General features: G+C 39.2%; 1 protein-coding gene across 1 annotated transcript in view; it reads right to left on the bottom strand.

Moving 5' to 3' along the window:
* The window catches only part of URI1 (URI1 prefoldin like chaperone), a 62,675-nt gene that overhangs the window by 25,194 nt on the left and 17,639 nt on the right, over positions 1 to 19,842 (bottom strand). The window contains exons 2-4 of the mRNA XM_067471132.1: positions 17,414 to 17,448; positions 14,595 to 14,673; positions 10,778 to 10,913 (exon numbers count right to left, since the gene is read on the bottom strand). Of these exons, the coding sequence (XP_067327233.1) occupies positions 10,778 to 10,913; positions 14,595 to 14,673; positions 17,414 to 17,448 (250 nt within the window). The remainder of the gene's footprint in view (positions 1 to 10,777; positions 10,914 to 14,594; positions 14,674 to 17,413; positions 17,449 to 19,842) is intronic.

The raw sequence follows: 19,842 nt of genomic DNA, 5'->3' as shown, positions 1-19,842 counted from the left end.
CAACAACAACAACAACAACAACAACACCAACAACAACATACAGTTGTCCCAATTTTGGGTGAGTGGAATTTTGTCCTTCCTCTAAACATGTGAGTTTCTGAATCCAGATTATCTACTTTGAACTGGATCATATGGCTGTGTAGGCTCATATAATCAAGTTCAAAGCAGACAATCTGGATTCAGAACCTGGACTTATACAGCAGTGTAGATTCAGCCTTCGATATCTGTGCCTAAAACTACGTACAAAAAAGGAAGCAAGAAGGAACATAACAAAAACCAATGAAAAGCTAAATTAAGACTACTATGAATAAAACTGCAATATTTAATGCTGATATTGTACTATGCTAATAACATAATATATATTGCGTGTATATATATCTTGTACGCCACTCTGAGTCCCCTTCAGGTTGGGAAGGGTGACATATAAATGCCATAAATAAATAAAATAAAGAAATAGTTACTATAATTGTTAATTCTGCATAGCAAGGAAGGCTTGAATTGAAAAGTTTTTGTTTTGTTTTTGTTTGTTGGGGTGGGGGGGTAACAGAAGCTACTTACTTAATTTTAGGGATGCTTAAAGCCAATTTGCAGTATATGAGACTGTTTCGGGGGGAGTGGAAGTTGAAAACGAACATTTCGTCTTGAAATATGTTTAGGAGACAATGGTTAACACCGATTCCTGTTAGCAAAGCTCTTCTTGGAGACAATGGTGACATGTCGGCATTACTTAAACCAGGCCTGACCAACCATTATAAAACGATAAAATTATTGTGTGATTATTTATTTGTTTACCTTATTTATATCCCCCCTTTCTCCACCCCAAGCGGGACACAAGGCGGCTTCCAATCGCACCTCCACGGTGCCTTAAAACATAGAACATCAGTTAAAACGTAAGTTAAAAATTAAAACATAATCTGTATAAATAAAAATGTAATGTTCATTTGTGGGATTAACATAACTCAAAACCACTGGACGAGTTGACACCAAATTTGGACACAATACATTTATGAGGCCAACAAGTGACCATCACTCATAAAAACACTGAAAAATACAGCAGAAGAGACTTTAAAAGCCCCAAAATAAAAATACATTACAATGCATGCGCAAAACGACACGCAAACACACATATATACACATATACAGACATATATACATATACACAAAAAACACATATAAACAGACTGGGCCACAGCAACTCATGGCAGGGGACAGCGAGTAAGCATAATAAAAATACATTTCAATGAATCACGCCATCCAAAGTCGTAGTCTAAAGGCCAATCTGTAATCAAATTGAACGTATTCCATATTCCTGCACTGCTATTTTTCGAACGCCTGCTCCCGCAGCCAGGTTTTGACTCTCTTTCTAAACACTAGGAGGGAGGGAGTTGTCCTGACATCCCTAGGGAGAGCCAGGAGGACCTGGTATGATTTTATGTTATATATTAATGTTTTAAAGTGTTTTTATGCTGTAGTTGGCATTGAATTGCTGCCTTGTTAACTGCCCTGAGTCGCCTGCAGGCTGAGAGGGGGGTATACAAATGTATTAAATACTAAATAAATAGGGAGATAGTTTATTTATTTATTTGTTTGTTTATGACATTTTAATCCCGCCCATTTCAGCCCGAAGGTGACTCAGGGCAGAGGTCCACAACCGAGGGGCCACCTGTCACGTTACTAGGGCTCTACCTTATTTAGATAGAGATTAACCAATCTCCCAGTTTTATCAAACAGTTTAATTAAAACAGCAATTACTTGCTAGCTGTTTTTATAGTACAAAATATAAAACACAAAGATAGCACGCAGCTACAAAATATACAAAAACTGATAGCAAAAATAACATCCTAGTCAAAAGGGTCCAGTCCAATGGTCAAATGCCAAGAGTTCAATATACAAAGTCCAGGGATCAAGAGTCTATACCGTAGTCAAAAGCCAGTCCAAAGGTTCAAGGTTCCAGGATTCCAAGATTACAGGAGACAGGTCAGGATACCGAAAAATCCAACAAACCTGGGGGAAAAACCAGCAACATCCACCACCAAAATACAACAGATACTTTTCTCCGAAAGATCAGTCCCAAGGCCAGCTCCTTATATCCAGAAATACCCAGCTGCAACCCATCTCTTGCCTACTTCCACCCTTAATTGCTTTCACCCATGAACTGTTACTTACAAACGACTCTGCCTTTTAGAACCAAAACTTACATTAACTCTTCAATCACCAACCGCCAGGTCTACCACCACCAACCACCATCAACTATGGAACATATGACACCACCACTGAGAAGACCCTGTCTCTCATCCCCACCAATCGTGCTTGCGAAGGTGGAACCGAAAGCAGGGCCTCTCCAGACGATCTTAATCTCCAAGATGGTTCATAGGGGGGAGATAAGTTCAGACAGGTAGGCTGGGCTGGAACCGTTTAATTAAGGAAAGGGTTGTTGGTTCTCAACTATGAATCTGAACACATAGACAAGACCGCTTTAAAAAGAAACAAGATAAATTCAGACATCATGCTTCATGGGCAGAGCTTAAAGGACGGGTCAACTACTATTCCTCTGTCTAACCCAAACATGTCTGTTATAGCTCACAATTTTTTAAAAAATGGCATTCAAAACTTATATGCAGATTCAATGCTGAATTCTATTTGACCCTAAAAGATTGTTCTGTGTGGTGCTTGTCATTAAGGACCAGGTAGGAAGAGCCTTGTGATGTGTGGGCGCAATCTTTCACAGAACAAAATCTTGTTTATATAGATATATGGAAATCAGTTTCACCAAACTTTGTCGGGCAGAATGAAAAGCTAGCTAAAACACCATTTGCATACAGAGCCATTAGAAACTGGCAACTTAAAGTAAACAAAAATCTAATTCTGAAATGTTTAGCTTATCAAATAGGGCTGTTTATAGTACATCAACAGTCAGGGGTTGTTTCAGGCTGTCAGAATGGGAAAAGAAGCCTAGGTCTTCATTCAAATTCCTCTTTGCATTTCGGGAAGTTAGACATTTAAACTCCCAGGCAAATCTTGAAAAACCAAGAGTGATGGCAAAAAATCTGTACAAAAAGCTTCAGATTTGCAGTATACCCATTATCACTTTTCTGTAAGAGCATCTCAAGGATTGTTTGAGACATCACATTCTGATCTATTTTGAACAAAGTATAAAATGTTTTAGTTGTATCCTCCACTAACAGCATTCCCTAGCTGCATCCTTAGCAAAAATGTACAACATACACAAAACATATTTTCCCTCTGTATAGTCTGTTTTGCAATCAGTGACTCATGGGAGAAGTCCTGCTGAGAACATGTATCATATTTATGTGAAATCAAAAGCCAGCTCAACAGTTGTATATATTCTACAACTAAGAGATAACCAGCTCCCTCAGGCTACTCTTCATCATAGTCGATTTTGCCCAGTCTACTAGGATGCTTAGCATATGAGAAGCTCGGCCTGTCATTGAACATCGAGAAAGCCAAAGTGCTCTTCCAGCAGTCACCAGCCAATCCCTCTCCAATGCCAGAGATCCAGCTTAATGGTAGAACATTAGAAAATGTGGACCATTTCCATTCCCTTGGCAGTCACCTCCCCACCAAAGTCAACATCAACACCGAAATACAACACCGCCTGAGCTCTGCGAGTGAAACATTTTTTACGAATGAAGCAGAGAGTTTTTGAGGATTGGGACATCCGTAGGGATACCAAGGTGCTTGTTTATAAACCCATTGCCTTCTCAACCCTGCTATACGCCTGCAAAACGTGGACTGTCTACAGACGTCACATGCAACTCCTAGAACAGTGGTTCTCAAACTGGGGTCCCCAGATGTTTTTAGCCTTCAACTCCCAGAAATCCTAACAGCTGCTAAACTGGCTGGGATTTCTGGGAGTTGTAGGCCAAGAACATCCGGGGACCCCAGGTTGAGAACCACTGTCCTAGAACGATTCCATCAGCGCTGCCTCCGGAAAATCCTGCAAATCTCTTGGGAAGACAAGTGGCCAAATGTCAGCGTGCTGGAAGAAGCAAAGACCACCAGCATTGAAGCGATGGTCCTCCGCCATCAACTCCGCTGGACCAGTCATGTTGTCCAGATGCCCGACCACCGTATCCCAAAGGAGTTGTTTTGACCTACAACTTCCAGAAATCCCAGCCAGTTTACCTATCTGGGAGTTGAGGACCAAAACACCTGGGGATCCACAGGTTGAGAACTACTGGTCTTTACCAAAAAAAACTGGATGGGGAGGAGTATAAAACCAAGGAAAACCACAAAATAGTTGAAGATTTACTTTGGTTCAAAAGCTGTTATTTCTTGGTATTGACACCCTCTCTTGTGCCCTACTTATCTATTTAAGATGGGGTCAAACTCATTTTTATCAAGGGCCACGACAGCCTTCCGGTTGCCTTCGAATCCATAGATGGAGAATCCATGGAGACAGAAGGTGAACTGTAATGTTTTTACATAGTCGTCAGTGCTGTTTAGTTTGTAAGTTGTCCATGGAGGTTACCAAGGCCGGAAAATCGTACCCACAAACTGGTGTCCTAATTCTCCATCTCTGCATTGAGTAAACGCATTGGCTCCAAAGAGGCAATAGCACACCTCTTTCCAATAGGAATTTATAACATGTTTGCATTTATTTAACTGCTACATGCACAATGGAGGAGCTTCTTATAGTAACACCAGAGGCACTCCAAGTGGCCAGCTACTGGTCAAAGGACATTTAATCAACTACCAAGCTTGCAAACTTTGTGTTTTGTGTTTGCTTGTTTGTTAAAAATGCAATACAACTGTTTGGTTTGCTCCTGATGCGATAAAAAGATATTTAACTGATACCAACATTCCCAAATGTGCAAATTGGTTTTCCTTAAAATATTAATAACTATAGTTTTGCATGGTTAAACCACTTGGTATATCTGCTTTACTTAAAACATGAAACTGGAAACAAGTCAGTTTAAGTGCGTTTTGTTAAATTCGGGAATACATTTTTAATTTGCCGCACGATTACGGTGAAAAAAAAAGATATAGAATTGGTTAGAAAGGAAATATAACCTTGCTAAGCATTAGGACAAAGAATACAATTAAGTCTTAAGCTAATAATATGAATGGAACTGTCCTTGTCATGCCTTCCCTTCCCACTTAATACAAATCCTAATTACCTGTCTGACAGCCTCTTCTCTTGAATCAACTACAATTCTGTAAAACTTTACAACTGTTGATTCTATTTATCTTGATGAACTAGGGATACTTTCGACAAAATCAGCACTGTACAGAAATTGCAGGTCTTGTGATTCAGTGCGCATTAGCTGCCTTGTCCAACACGTTGATTCTTCAAAAGGTTGTAATTCCCAGGAAATTCTCCAGAACTAAAGGTTTCTAGCTTGTGGCCAAAGAAATTATAATTCAGTATCATGGGACCTCTGTACTCTTTCTGGGTCATAATTGCTTCATAAACCTATAATATACCAACAGAAAACCTGACAGTAGAACTCTGATGTTCCACAAGTTCAGAGCGCCCATTGTTTTAAATGGCAGTTGTGAATGCACAATCCTATGCGGCATTAGAGTTGTTATATATCCAACAGGATAAGATGGATAGGTGTCTGGAGTTTACCATTCCATAAAACACTGGAAGAATCCTGCTTCTGAATTATTCTTCCTAGACGTAGTCAAATACTATAGACTAAAAAAGGTGTCACGTTACACAAACTGACCTCTCTTCTAAATGGTTATATATATATATGTGTGTGTGTGTGTGTGTGTGTGTGTGTGTGTGTGTGTGTGTATATATATATATATATATATATATATATATATATATATATATATATAGGGCTTTTATATCCCATCCTATCTCAACCTCTGCAGAGGGACTCAGGACGGCTAACAAATTGGCACCCATGGCGCCCACATCAAAACATGAATATACAATTTAACAACAATATAATAAAACAGCAATATAAGCAGTATAAAACCATATGAACAATATAAAAGCAGTATAAAAACAGACAACAAACAGTCAGCGGTCACCGATTTAAACATTATCCAGGGGCAGTCCATCAGTTCTATATAAGTCAGCACGTTAGCAAGTCAGGCTACTCTCCAAAAGCCTGATCCCATAGCCAGGATTTTACTTGTTTCCAGAAGGACAAGAGGGATGCAGCCAACCTAATTTCACTCAGGAAGGAGTTCCATAGCCGAGGGGCCATCACAGAAAAGCCCACCAAACTCGATTGTGACAACGGGGGGGACAGCAAGCAGGGTCTCCTCAGATGATTTTAGGGCTCCTAGGTGGAGCGTAGTGGGAGGTACGTTCAGACAAGTAAACTGGGCCAGAACCGTTTTGTTTGAAGCAGTGCATCCACAACTTTAGGTTCTGGTTCTGTGCAAAATTTAGAGATACTCTGCCATCAAGAGTGCGCAGAGATGAGCCTGTGAGAGGGGCTCATGGTCAGCTGATCTCAAATGTTCTTAATAGGCAAACGTAGCTATTGTTGCATGTTTGAATCACAGACCTATGTGTGATGGGACAGAGAAATGGTGGGGAGTGTTAAACTTTTCCTTTACACAGTTTCCTCAATGCTACATAGGAAGCACACAACCCCTGTTATGACAGTTTCACTGGCTGCCAGTCTACCACCAAGCACAATTCAAAGTGCTGGCTTTAGTCTATAAAGTCCTAAACCAGTGGTTCTCAACCAGCGAGTCCCCAGATGTTTTGGCCTTCTACTCCCAGAAATCCTAAGAACTGGTAAACTGGATGAGATTTCTGGGAGTTGTAGGCCAAAACACCTGGGGACACACAGGTGGAGAACCACTGATCTAGATCTATATAGTGACCTTAGGAGCCCCTCAAGGACCATCTAGATCAATATAGTGACTTTAGGAGGCCCTCAATGACCATCTTGAACAGTGGTTCTCAATCTGTGGGTCCCCAAATATTTTGGCCTTCAACTCCCAGAAATCCTAACAGCTGGTAAACAGGCTGGGATTTCTGGGAGTTGCAGGCCAAAACACCTGGGGACCCACAGGCTGAGAACCACTGTCGTAAACGGTTCTGGCCCACCTACCTATCCAAATGTATCTCCAGATCATCTGAGGATGTCTGGCTCTTGATCCCACCACCTTTGCAAGAACAACTGGTAAAGACCAGAGACAGGGCCTTCTCAGTGATGGCCCCTTGTTTATGGAACTCCCTCCCCAATGAAATCAGGTCAGCTCCCTCCCTCCTGTCTTTCAGGCAGAAGCTTAAGACGTGGCTGTGGGACCAAGCATTCAACCAGTAAATCATGCAATAAGGATAATGGACTAATGGAATTGACAATTGTGTATTTTTTTACTTTGTTGTACCCTATTTTAAGTCAACAGGAGAGGCGAGTAACAAATGAAATGTATTGTTTTTGTTGTTATGGTTCTTATTATCATTATTACTATGTTTTCCCTATGGATGAACTAAACAAAGTAAGGGTTTAAGAAGCTTTTTCCAATCCAAGATAGAGATTCCTACGCCTTCATTTAACCTTTAAAAAGCAAACTATGTAGTAGACTCCAGCCCTTCTCTCTTGCCATTTCGCTTGATTTTACTCTGTGATATTGCCAAATTTTATAAATGCTTTTATAACAAAGGAGACTATAGGGCTCTTGTGTTCTCTTACCCTATTTTAATGCACACTTCTATACAGCAAAGAACACAACCTTCAAGTGATTTTGTTTTAAACCAAAGCCAAGTCAGGAGCCAGTGAGACTTTCGAAACCTCCCTCCTCCTATCCCGACGATTAAGCCTCTTAAATGTCTTTTAAGAAGGATTGTGCTTGGATTGTTGTCCGACTTTGTCACCTTCGATAATCTTGCGGAACTGAGACGTGGCTTTCCGCTGAACTGTTATCATTAGCTCTGCTGCCTCTTTTGTGAATCCAGCGGAGGAAACAAGTAGTTTGGTATCACAGACGAGGAACAAAATTTAAGACTAAAAAAATCAATTCGTTTAATTAATGAATTAAATTCAATACACAGCAGAAAAACTGCAGCACTGGCAGGACACAGATAACTATATTTCTTGGAACACAGCGATAGCTAGTGAAATACTGTGTTGTCTTTTCCAAAGCCCCCTCCCCAACACTTAATTCACTCTCTATTCTCAGCAGTCAACATGTTCTACCATTTCAAAATCTTATTGTTGCTCAGAGGCAAACCAGAATTGACGTCCATAGAGTTTCAATTGCATTGGCTGCTCCTCGTGCACCTTTTAAAAGAAAAAGCATCTTTGGGAGAGGTCTATAATAATAATAACAATAACAATAATAATAATAATAAAAATTATATTATAATAATATACTAGCCGTCCCCTGCCACGCGTTGCTGTGGCCCACATGGGGGTTCTGTGTGGGAGGTCTGGCCCAATTCTATCGTTGGTGGAGTTCAGAATTCTCTGTGATTGTAGGTGAACTATTAACCCCAGCAACTACAACTCCCAAATGTCAAGATCTATTTTCCCCAAACTCCACCAGTGTTCACATTTGGGCATATTGAGTATTCATGTGGAGTTTGGTCCAGATCCATCATTGTTTGAGTCCACAGTGCTCTCTGGATGTAGGTGAACTACAACTCCAAAACTAAAGGACACTGCCCACCAAACCCTTCCAGCGTTTTCTGTTGGTCATGGGAGAACTGTGTGCCAAGTTTGGTTCAATTGCATCGTTGGTGGGGTTCAGAATGCTTTTTGATTGTAGGTGAACTATAAATCCCAGCAACTACAACTCCCAAACGACAAAATCAATTTTTTTGAGTGAAGAACATACATTGGGTTGTTAGGTGTCTTGTGTCCAAATTTGGTGTCAATTCATCCAGTGGTTTTTGAGTTCTGTTAATCCCACAAACGAAAATTACATTTTTATTTATATAGATGATGATGATAATAATAATAATAATAATTTAACCCGCAAAGGTCGTGGAAAATGAACACGCAAAAATACTGTGGGACTTTTGAATCCAGACTGACAAACTTTTGGAACACAATACACCAGACATCACGATTGTGGAAAAGAAAAATGTCTGGATTATTGATGTCGCCATACCAGGTGAGAGTCGCATTGAGGAAAAACAACAGGAAAAACTAAGCCGCTATCAAGACCTCAGAATCGTACTGCAAAGGCTCTGGCATCAACCAGTCCAGGTGGTCCCAGTGGTCATTAGTGCACTGGGTGCCGTGCCAAAAGATCTCAGCTGGCATTTGGAAACAATACACATCGACAAAATCACGATCTGTCAACTGCAAAAGGCCACCTGACTTGCATCTGCGCTCATCATTCGAAAATACATCACACAGTCCTAGACGCTTGGGATGGGTTCGACTTGTGGTTTTGTGATACAAAATCCAGTATATAGGTCCCGTTTACTGTGACATACTGTGATGATAATAATAATAATAATAATAATAATAATAATAATAATAATAAACTTTATTTATACCCCATCACCATCTCCCCGAAGGGACTCAGGGTGGCTTAAATGAGGCCAAGCCCGTCAAATATAAGTACAACAACAGATCAACAAACAAGCAAGCAAATAAAACAATATAATCGGTTTGTGTTTTGGTTTTCTTTATTGTAATTGTTGTTTGGGCTTGGCCTCATGTAAACTGCTCCAAGTCCCCATTGGGGAGATGGTGGCAGGGTAACAAATAATAATAATAATAATAATAATAATAATAATAATTATTATTATTATTATACTCGAGTCAAGGTTATTTATTATTTTGATTTGTTGTTGTTATTATTGTTGTTGTTGTTGTTTTACTCTATTATTGTTATTACTATTATTATTATTTTACTCTATTTATTATTATTGGAAGGATACATAAGCATATTTACATTGAAGAAGATTAGAATAATGGTTGAATCAGAGTTGGACAGCCTTATGTTGAATTACAGTTTTATGTAAATTTTCAAAAACATTTAACCAACTGGTGCCTCAATTAATGTACTTTTATTGGTATCTGACTGACTAAAAATGGCTCCCTTCCCTTCCCAATTGCCCTGAGCAAGGGGCAGGACCAAAATTTAACCATGTTGGACAGGTGACTTGCCCTATGACTGCAACCAAAGGAATCTGCAGAGTCCCTGAAACCTAGGACTGCAAACAAACATTTAATAGAAAGCAAATAAAGTTGGAGCTCCTGGTACAGCCGTACCAGCACCGTTGGAATAAAGAGATTTTTCCTTTACTACATTTCTATACTGCTCTTCTATGAGGTTAAGTTAAAACAAAGATTCTGGCAACGGTTAAAAGCAACAGTCGAAAATTAACAACAATCCAATTGAAGGAAATACCTCCCATCACTCATAAATACAGAATGCCTCTCATAATTCATAAACACAGAAGCCACATATTAAACAAAACATGAAGGAAACAGATAACGCATAGCCTCCTATTTCGTGATGCTCTATTTTATGCCAGCAGTCAATTTTGATTGTTGCCAATATTTGTATCAAAGACTGCCTACTACAATTTACAATTGAGCGGTATTACAGTACCATATGTTAATGCAATCAGCACTGCCATTTCGTGAATTCATTTACAGCACCACAAGATTTTGATAAATGCATACGGTTTCGATTAAGAAGGTAATTTATAAAAAAGGAAGTTTTCAAGTTTTAATTTGTTAAATGTTAACATAAAGCACTCCCTATGTTTCAGTTTCAGGTAAACATTTGTTGAATTATACCTCAATGAGAAAGAAATTTTAACCCAATCTAATTTTCCAGAAACGGCATAGCTATGATTTGATATACCTACGTTTTTTCCTATGTTCCACTAGACCGCTGGCCTGCTTTGCGGAACATTTTGCAAACCAGTTGTCACCGAGGAGGACTGTGATTTCGTTAGTATGAACCAATCTTCCTGGCATGAAAGCATGGGGACCAAAAGGAACCTGCCAGAGCAAAAAGCAAAAGGAAATAAGCATAACCTCCACTGGACCAGATTAAAACATGGCTCTGACCCAGTTCCTCATCTGTGGTTTACATGGTCTCCTACCTATAGGCAGATGTAGGCTATTTATTACTCAATAATTGCATTAATTGTCTCTGAATTTTTCAGAAATGTTTACTAATTTTTCGATTCAAGTTGTATGCTCGCTCAACAACATGAACAGTGCATGAAATGTTGCTTCTGGGAAAACTCATCAAAGTCATTCACGGATAGAGATGCAGAGAACATTCTCAAAGTTCCCTGTTCTTTTGATAAATGATGTCATAATAAACAGGTTCTCAAATAAACTGTGAACAAGTATGAGCTCTTGTTTATTGTTCATGTTTTCGGTTTGTGTTTTCGGCTTTACTCTATTGTAATTTGTTGCTTGGGCTTGGCCTCATGTAAGCCGCTCCGAGTCCCCATTGGGGAGATGGTAGTGGGGTATTAATAATAATAATAATAATAATAATAATAATAATAATATTTTATTTATATACTGCTCCATCTCCCCGAGGGGACTCTGAGCGGTTCCCAGGTAATATCACAAAACATACAAAGTAAAAACAACATAACCCTAAGATTAACAAAACAAAATACGAGGGGTATTTTTTAAGTAAGGTCCGTTTTGTTGTAGACACTAGTAGTTCGCGCACATACTGCAACGAGCGCGTGCGTCGTGTACCGACATGCCTTGGGAACAACTGTGCTCAGTTTCTGCTCTGTAGCTCACCTGTACGGTTCTGTTCTGTGCTTTAAAAATGTTTAAGACTATCAACTCACCCTCCGCATGTGAGGTTTGCTCAGGGATACGGTTTTTGTCAGCAAGGAACCTGCCTGCTGCAGAAATTCATCGGCGGGTGAGTTGATAGTCTTAAACATTTTTAAAGCACAGAACAGAACCGTACAGGTGAGCTACAGAGCAGAAACTGTGCACAGTTGTTCCCGAGGCATGCCAGTACACGACGTATGCGCTCGTTGCGGTATGCACACGAACTACTAGTGTCTACAACAAAACGGACCTTACTTAAAAAATACCCCTCGTATAAGCATTAAAATTGTCGCCATAAATAAAGTAAATAAATAAAGTTTATTTATTTATTTATTTAATTGTTGAATAATATCACTATGTAAAACTATTGTTGTTCCTGGGTTATAAATGTCATTTCCTAATGCGTTCTATCAGAAAAACTTGGAAAAAGTTTATTAAACTGCCAAAACTTTGTTTCTGTGGGAAGCACATCCTGCAGTGAATTTTGCTCTAGTTTTTCAATGAATATCTGATAGAGTGGGCATGGGCAAACTAAGGCCTGGGGGCCAGATGCAGACCCCTGGGTGCTTACATCAGGCCTTCCTCATTTTTGCTGTCCTCTTGCAGAAGTACACAACGGTCCTTATGCCAAAAAGATGGAGAAGGAAAGCATATAGCAACTGAGAGCCCTCTGGAGCGCTGTGTCTTGCCCACTTCCAAGCATAAGGACAGTGCAAGTGGTCCCATCCTTATGCCAGGAGGACGGCTTGAGGAAGGCATGTGGCAGCATGTGGCACCACCTGTCTGGTCCTCCTCCTGACATAAGAGGATAGCCCGAGGACTGCGGCAGGAGGATGGGGAGGAGCATCGGGGCAGTCACTGCATGTCCCGCCTTCCTAACCCTAACCCTGTCCTTATGCTGGGAGGACAACCTGAGAATGTCCCGAGCCCTGTCCTGCCCTCTCCTGGCCACGCCCAGGCCCGGGCCCTCCCCACCCAGCATGTGCCTGCCCCCCCCCCTCCCTCCTGGTCCGGCCTTCCCAGACGGGTCTGCAATGCGGCCCCAAGGCAAAAATGTTTGCCCATGCCTGTGAGTCTCAACCAATTCAACCTAGCTTGTGGCAGCCACAAAAAGTTTCTGGAGTAAAGCTATTACTTTCAAAGTAAGTACTGAACAATTAAACAGGAAATAACACTTTCAAACCAGGAACAGAAAATTGTTCAATTTTTTTTTCACATAGTGTAATTATTGAAGAGATCGGAGCTTTTTATTTATTTATTTACTTTGCTTTTATCCCGTCCATTTCAGCCCGAAGGTGACTCAGGGCGGCGTACAAATCGGCAACAATTAGATGCCATATATGAATACATACATCGATTAAGAGAAAATAAATCACATCATAATACATAATACCATAATACCATAAAAGCAAGAAAAACAATGAAAATTATAAAACTATTATAAAACTATGTCTTCCAGTCCAGTTCCTCATCCGTTTTCATCATCTTAGCCATTCCTTGTTCATATTCCAATTTGAACTTATCTGATCATGCTGAAGCTCCAAACACTTGCTCAAAGAGCCAAGTTTTCACTCTTTTCTGAAAGGTCAGGAGAGAGGGGGCCAATCTACTATCCCTAAGCAGGGAGTTCCATAGATGAGGGGCCACCACAGAGAAGGCCCTGTCTCTCGTCCCGGCCAGACGCGCCTGTGAGGTAGGTGGGATCGAGAGCTGGGCCTCCTCAGACATCTCAACTTCCTAGAAGGTTCATAGGGAGAGATGCGTTCGAATAGATAAGCTGGGCCGGTACCGTCTTTCCCCAACTTTAGTGGGTTCTCCACGAATGTATCCTTTTTTTGCACATGAATGTTTTGCAGAGGAAAAAAAGTCCTGAAATGCTTAAAAATCTTGCCCAAAAGGCTGCAGGTTTAAACTATTAATTCTTATGCAAAAGAAGAAAAGTAAGTGAAATATATATCCACAGCCTGGGGGACCACTCAGGTTCAGAAGTGCTTGAAACTATTCAAGCCACTACTTAATTAATTTTTCTGAGAGAGAGAAATCTGACTCTTAGAGTCACTCATGTCATCTCCACTTTGTAGCATTTGGTGAGAGGCAGAGTATGTCCCACTTTATTACTAACATCTTGAGTACTTGGATTGCGCTGAAAAACCGATTCTGAAATTTGCAACCATTAATTCAAATTCAAAATCAGTGAACGAGACACAGGTTTTGAACAAGAATGGTACTCCAGTGCTCCCAAAAACTTTTTAATATAAAAACCACAAATAAAACACTCGAGGCTTAAAAATAGTGAATGTGATCCCTTGCTATTGCTCTACTTCAGTGTATTGCATATTTAATTATATGGATTTCCATATAATAAACAGGTTTTACCAGATGTGCCTGATTTTATTGTTGAACACTAGTCAAAAACTGGTGGTTATAATGTATTATACTACAGAAGAAACTAGATGAAGGGGAGAAAGAAAATATATATATTTGACCGACAATCAGTCATTGTTAACTGTAATACCTTACCTCAATAACTAAGATAAATTTGATTCTGGTACATTGCTTCAAACCTAACCATGGTTAGAAAGTAATGAATTCCTCCTTAGATCTTAATTTCTTTTTCATAGCCGACCATTATAATGACATTTGCATGAATGTGAATGCTAACAATGGTTAGCACTCTTCAGATAATGTCTGCAAACGTGTTAGCGCTAACCTAGTGCAGAAACAGCACAGCATCAGTGTTTCCAATAAGAAGGAAAGAAGCATGTCAAGGCAAAATAGAAGACTGAACACAAACCAATATATCAATCATATGTCTGCAAAGATGAACAGTTAACTTTTCCTGGTATTAGCACTCAAGTAAATGGTACCTACCATAATATCGTATGAAAGCTTATCTGGCAATGTGCCAAGTCTTTCTTGAAGAGCGTCATAGTCACTCTCCACCTTCTTCCTGTTAACACATTCAAACCAGTTAGTATCTCATTGATTCCTAAAAAAGAAGATAGATAACTACTAATTTTAGAATAGCCTTTGAATAGAGAAGCGCAGGGAAGCTTGCAACAGATAGTCAATTCATTCTCCTGGGAGAAGTTCCAAAGCAGTCCCTCAATCCCTTTGTAAAAAAAACACAGCAAGGAAAATGTAAACAAACCCAATGAAGGCCAATTTGTCCAGAAATTGAAAATGAAACAGATGAGGATTTCAGAGGTGCTTCCAGACATGATGGAGGGAAGCATCACTGAACCCAACGTGATTTATTCTGCGCAAATACATATGATATTGCAGTGTAATACATTGTGAAATTTTGGGTGTGTTTTTTAAAGGATGGCATGTTGCTAATGTGGAAGGTTTCAAGGTGTCTATGAAAGAAAGGCGTCCCTCAATTCATTAAGGGTCTAAATAGGTTCCCCTACAACAGTGGTTCTCAACCTGTGGGCCGCGAGAACTAAAATCCGGTCCATGAACCTCCTTCCTCATTATTTATTTATTTTCTGCTCATTTCTGCTGAGCTAACCAACCTCGTCTCTTCTGCTACTAATGTTGGAGAGTCGTGCCCAGTCAAGTGGGCCCTGGTCAAGAAAATGTTGGGAACCACTGCCCTTCAAGCTTGCCTTCTTCCCTCTTGTGAGAAGTCCCTGATGCATCTGCTAACATTTTGGAGATAATAGCAAGGACTCCTTGGTGTAGTAGCAAATGGTGCCTGCTGGAGCCAACTAAATTCAAGTCCAACATCTGAATGGACCTACGCTCATGCGTTGAGTTCCCATCTGATGAACCCAAGATGGTGAGAAGGGAGCAAGGAACCATTAGCTTTGCTCGCTCATCAATGAGAGTGGCCTTATCTATCTCCTTGAATCATAGAATCAAAGAGTTGGAAGAGAGCTCATGGGCCATCCAGTCCAACCCCCTGCCAAGAAGCAGAAATTTTGCATTCAAATCACCCTTGACAGATTGCCATCCAGCCTCTGTTTAAAAGCTTCCAAAGAAGAAGCCTCCACCACACTCCGGGGCAGAGAGTTCCACTGTTGAACGGTTCTCACAGTCAGGAAGTTCTTCCTCATGTTCAGATGGAATCTCCTTTCTTGTAGTTTGAAGCCATTGTTTCGCGTCCTAGTCTCCAGGGAAGCAGAAAACAAGCTTGCTCCCTCCTCCCTGAGGCTTCCTCTCACATATTTATACATGGCTATCATATCTCCTCTCATATCTCCTCTCTGAGACTTGTCTCCTTCCAAACCATGCCATTCCCTTCTATAAAGGGTGAGGAAGGGATTGATCCCAATTTCAGAACTGGTGAAAACTTTCTTGAAGGAACCCTGGTCCCGTTTTGTTTCATTCTCATAGTTGTTAGTATTAGACTCAGAACCTGGAGGAAAGCTAGACCTCATGTTGCACTCTGGAACCAACTTTAACTTACATCGACTAATATATATTATACTTGTCTAAACAATTAAAGTCATGGCAAACAGAAGTGTATTATGAGAATGCTGATACAATTTGACTCTAGGAGCACCAGTGGATACCATCGTAATATTTGGGAATTAAAGCAGGTTTTGCATTTTAAACATTAGGAAAACATATTCTCTTGCTATATTTTTTTTACAAACACAGAGTTACAATTTAATATAATGAGGCATGAGGGTGGCTTTGATTCACCCCTTTCTTATTCTTCTTATCCAAAGCTTGCAGCTTATATGCATTAAAACTAAAAGAAAAACACAAACCAAACATTGGATACACATGAGCTATAAATTATTTTCTCAGAGGTCTTTCGGGCATGAAGAAAAAGCCTCTTAAAATAAATTTAAAATATGATATGCTTGATGGTGTATAACCAAAAGTTTAATCTCTCCACTAAAGGGGGCAGTTGCTGCGATTCTGCAATAACCCTGCAGACAATAATCAAGAAGGCTCCTGTTGTTCTCTCTGCAAATTCCTAGCGAACACAGCATGGATGTAGCATAATTTGGTATCTGTTAAGATCAAGTGCCATCTTTCAATAACTCATAAAAATTGTTAACCATTAAATATACCTTTCCCATCAAGATACTCATAAGAAACATATTTATCTATGATGTTTTTACTAGCTAAAAAAAGAATAGCTAACGAGAGGCCAGATATAATATTTTAAGGAGCAAAAGGACCTCTGAAAGCCCAGGTTTATCTGCAGATTTCAAATAGTATATTTTCATTGCAAACAGAGGCATTGAAAAAAAATTTTTGGAAGGATTCACGAACTTTACAAATAGGTTTGATTATCTAAACTTTTATATTGTTATCTCTGGATACCTCCCAAAGCCATCATGATACCCAATAATACTGTATTTTACAAGTGACTATACTATTTTCTCGGAACAGCAACAAAAACAAACCATTGAATTCCAGCGTTTACAGTGATTTTTAATATTTTCTGCCAATTACTTGGTGAGAAAAGGGGGGAACACATCTTTTTAAAGATAAGAGATACACAAATCTCGGAGTGTGATCACTGTGGTGTGTTTAAAGCAGCTGTATAAGAAATGAGGAGAGTGCAATTTAATAAAGCAGGACAGAGACCAAATTAGGCACCAAAATATATCATTATTTGGATTTGGTTAATTTTCTAAAGCACATATGCACAGTGCTTTTCTAAAAACAAGCACAGGCTGTTTCCATTGATAATTTACGCATGCAATCAAACGTTTTCCACTTACCAGTGCTGAATTTTTTCTTGGCAGCTAGTGACCACCTGTCATTAAAACAGATAACTACTCATGAAAAAACAAGGCTAAGCACACAGCTGCAGCAAAGTCAATGTCTCAGAAACTAGAGCAGCAGCTTTACAGATCTGGAAGCATCTTGCTATACATTTTTATTTGTCAGCATAAAGGCGAGGGAATGTTCATTCTTAAGCAGCACACTTTGTCACAGCCCTCTAATCCAGACTGATAACCCCGGAATAAATGGCAGCTTCCCCCCAACTCATATTTTGAAATAATGCATCCTCCAGAACGGTAAGTTGACATATTATACAAGATAAAACCAGCATTTTGTACAATCTACACATCGGTTTTTAACGTTACAGGTTTCGCAGAATGAAGCAAATATAAATTTAGGAAATGAATATAAGTCAGCGCTGGGTTTTTGAAACAGAATCCATACATACTTTTCCTCTTTGCATCAATGCAGCCCTACATTTTAATCTCATTTTGCAGTTTCATTCTAATACAGCCAAATTTTAAGCAATTAGACAAGAAAACATGCATTCTGATGATATTTCAAAGACAAACAGAACAACAATATAAAAATAGACTTACAGGAAAAGTAATATTATTTGGATTGAAGACAATTAAGAGGCAGGTTACTGTCTCCCTTGAGAAAAATGAAAACCATCACCCTGCACATTAATATTGCTATATGTTATTACCGTATATACTTGAGTATAAGCTGACCTGAATATAAGCCGAGGCCCCTAATTTTACCACAAAAACTGGAGAAACGTATTGCCTCGAGTATAAGCCGAAGGTGAGAAAAGCAGCCGCTATGGGTAAATTTCAAAATAAAAATAGATACCAATAAAGCAAAGTTTATTTATTAATCCACTGACCATATCAACATTAAAAACAAAAACAGAAACGTACACAAAAAGACAATAATACTATTGTCTTTTTACTATCCCAGGGAGTCCTGGGATACTAATACTATCCCAGGACTCCCATAATAGTGAACTAACATACATTCAAACTTGATTAAGTTAAAAGATATTTAAAAATATCATCATTAAAATGCCAAGGTAAAATTTCAAACCACAAAAATTAAAAACAAAAGTTAAAATAGGCCAGCTAACTAAAATAGGCTATCAAGTCACTTCAGATACCAATAAAATTACATTAATTGAGGTGAAATATTTTTTAATATTTACATAAAACTGTAATTTTAGGTAAGCCTGTCCAACCCTGATTGAACCACTATTCTAACCTTCTTCGATGTAAATGTTCGGACGTATCCTTCCAATAATAATAAAAAGAGTACAATAATAAATGTAATAATAATAATAGAGTAAAATAATGAAAATGTAATAACAGTAATAATCGAGCAGGCATGGGCAAACTTGGGCCCTCCCTCCAGGTGTTTTGGACTTCAACTCCCACAATTCCTAACAGCCTACTGACTATTAAGAATTGTGGGAGTTGGAGTCCAAAACACCTGGAGGGAGGGCCCAAGTTTGCCCATGCCTGTAATAGGATAAAATAATAAATGCAATAATAATAATAATAATAATAATATAATAAATGTAATAATAATAAATAAAGTAAAATAATACATGTAATAAAAATATTAATAACAACAGAGTAAAAAAATAAATAACCTTGACTCGAGTATAAGCCGAGGGAGACTATTTCAGCCTAAAAAAGGGGGCTGAAAAACTAGGCTTATTCTCGAGTATATACAGTAATTTTTTGCTACCAAAACTTGATAGATCTGCCCATTGGAAATCGTTCTGTCTTTTAATTTCAAGTGGGCAACAAAACATGCTGGACTGCAACTCCCATTACCTTTAGAAAACAGAGCCAATGGTGAGGGATGGTGAGAGTTGCAGTTTGAAAAAAAATCTGGGAAGTTGGGAAGTAGATGTTTCTAAGGTCATTGCCACATTTAGGGAAATTATGTGTGCGAAACTATCATTTAGTGTGTGAAACGATCATTTAAAAATAAGGTAGGGATATAGTGCTTGAAAAGGAATACAGAGCCCCAATGCTTTCCAAAAGGATTGTTGATTGCTGGACAAAAGTATAGAGCACTTCTGATATTCAGCAAATGAATGCAAACAATGGAGAAGCACACAGCCTCCAAAGATTCCCATTAAGCGCATGCAACACTGTGGATAAGGCGAAAGTGAAATGCTTGTCCTTCAGTCACTGCATATTAAATGTGTGTAACTCACCCACCCTCCTCACATAACGCTCACAACAGTATTTTCCAGATACAAAACAATGTGCCTAGAGTACCTGGAAAATGAATTATCTACATAAAATTAATGCCGCTTTGAGGGAAGATGCAGGCTGTGAGCTTTTTATCATGCAATGAACTACACTGAAAAGTCCTTGAGCAATTACCAGACAATGTTAGATCTGTGAATGTA

The sequence above is a fragment of the Anolis sagrei genome, chromosome 8 (genome assembly GCF_037176765.1).
Source record: "Anolis sagrei isolate rAnoSag1 chromosome 8, rAnoSag1.mat, whole genome shotgun sequence".
Lineage (NCBI taxonomy): Eukaryota > Metazoa > Chordata > Lepidosauria > Squamata > Dactyloidae > Anolis > Anolis sagrei.
The sequence above is the reverse complement of the archived record's forward strand: the minus strand, read 5'-3'. Positions and strand labels throughout refer to the sequence as shown.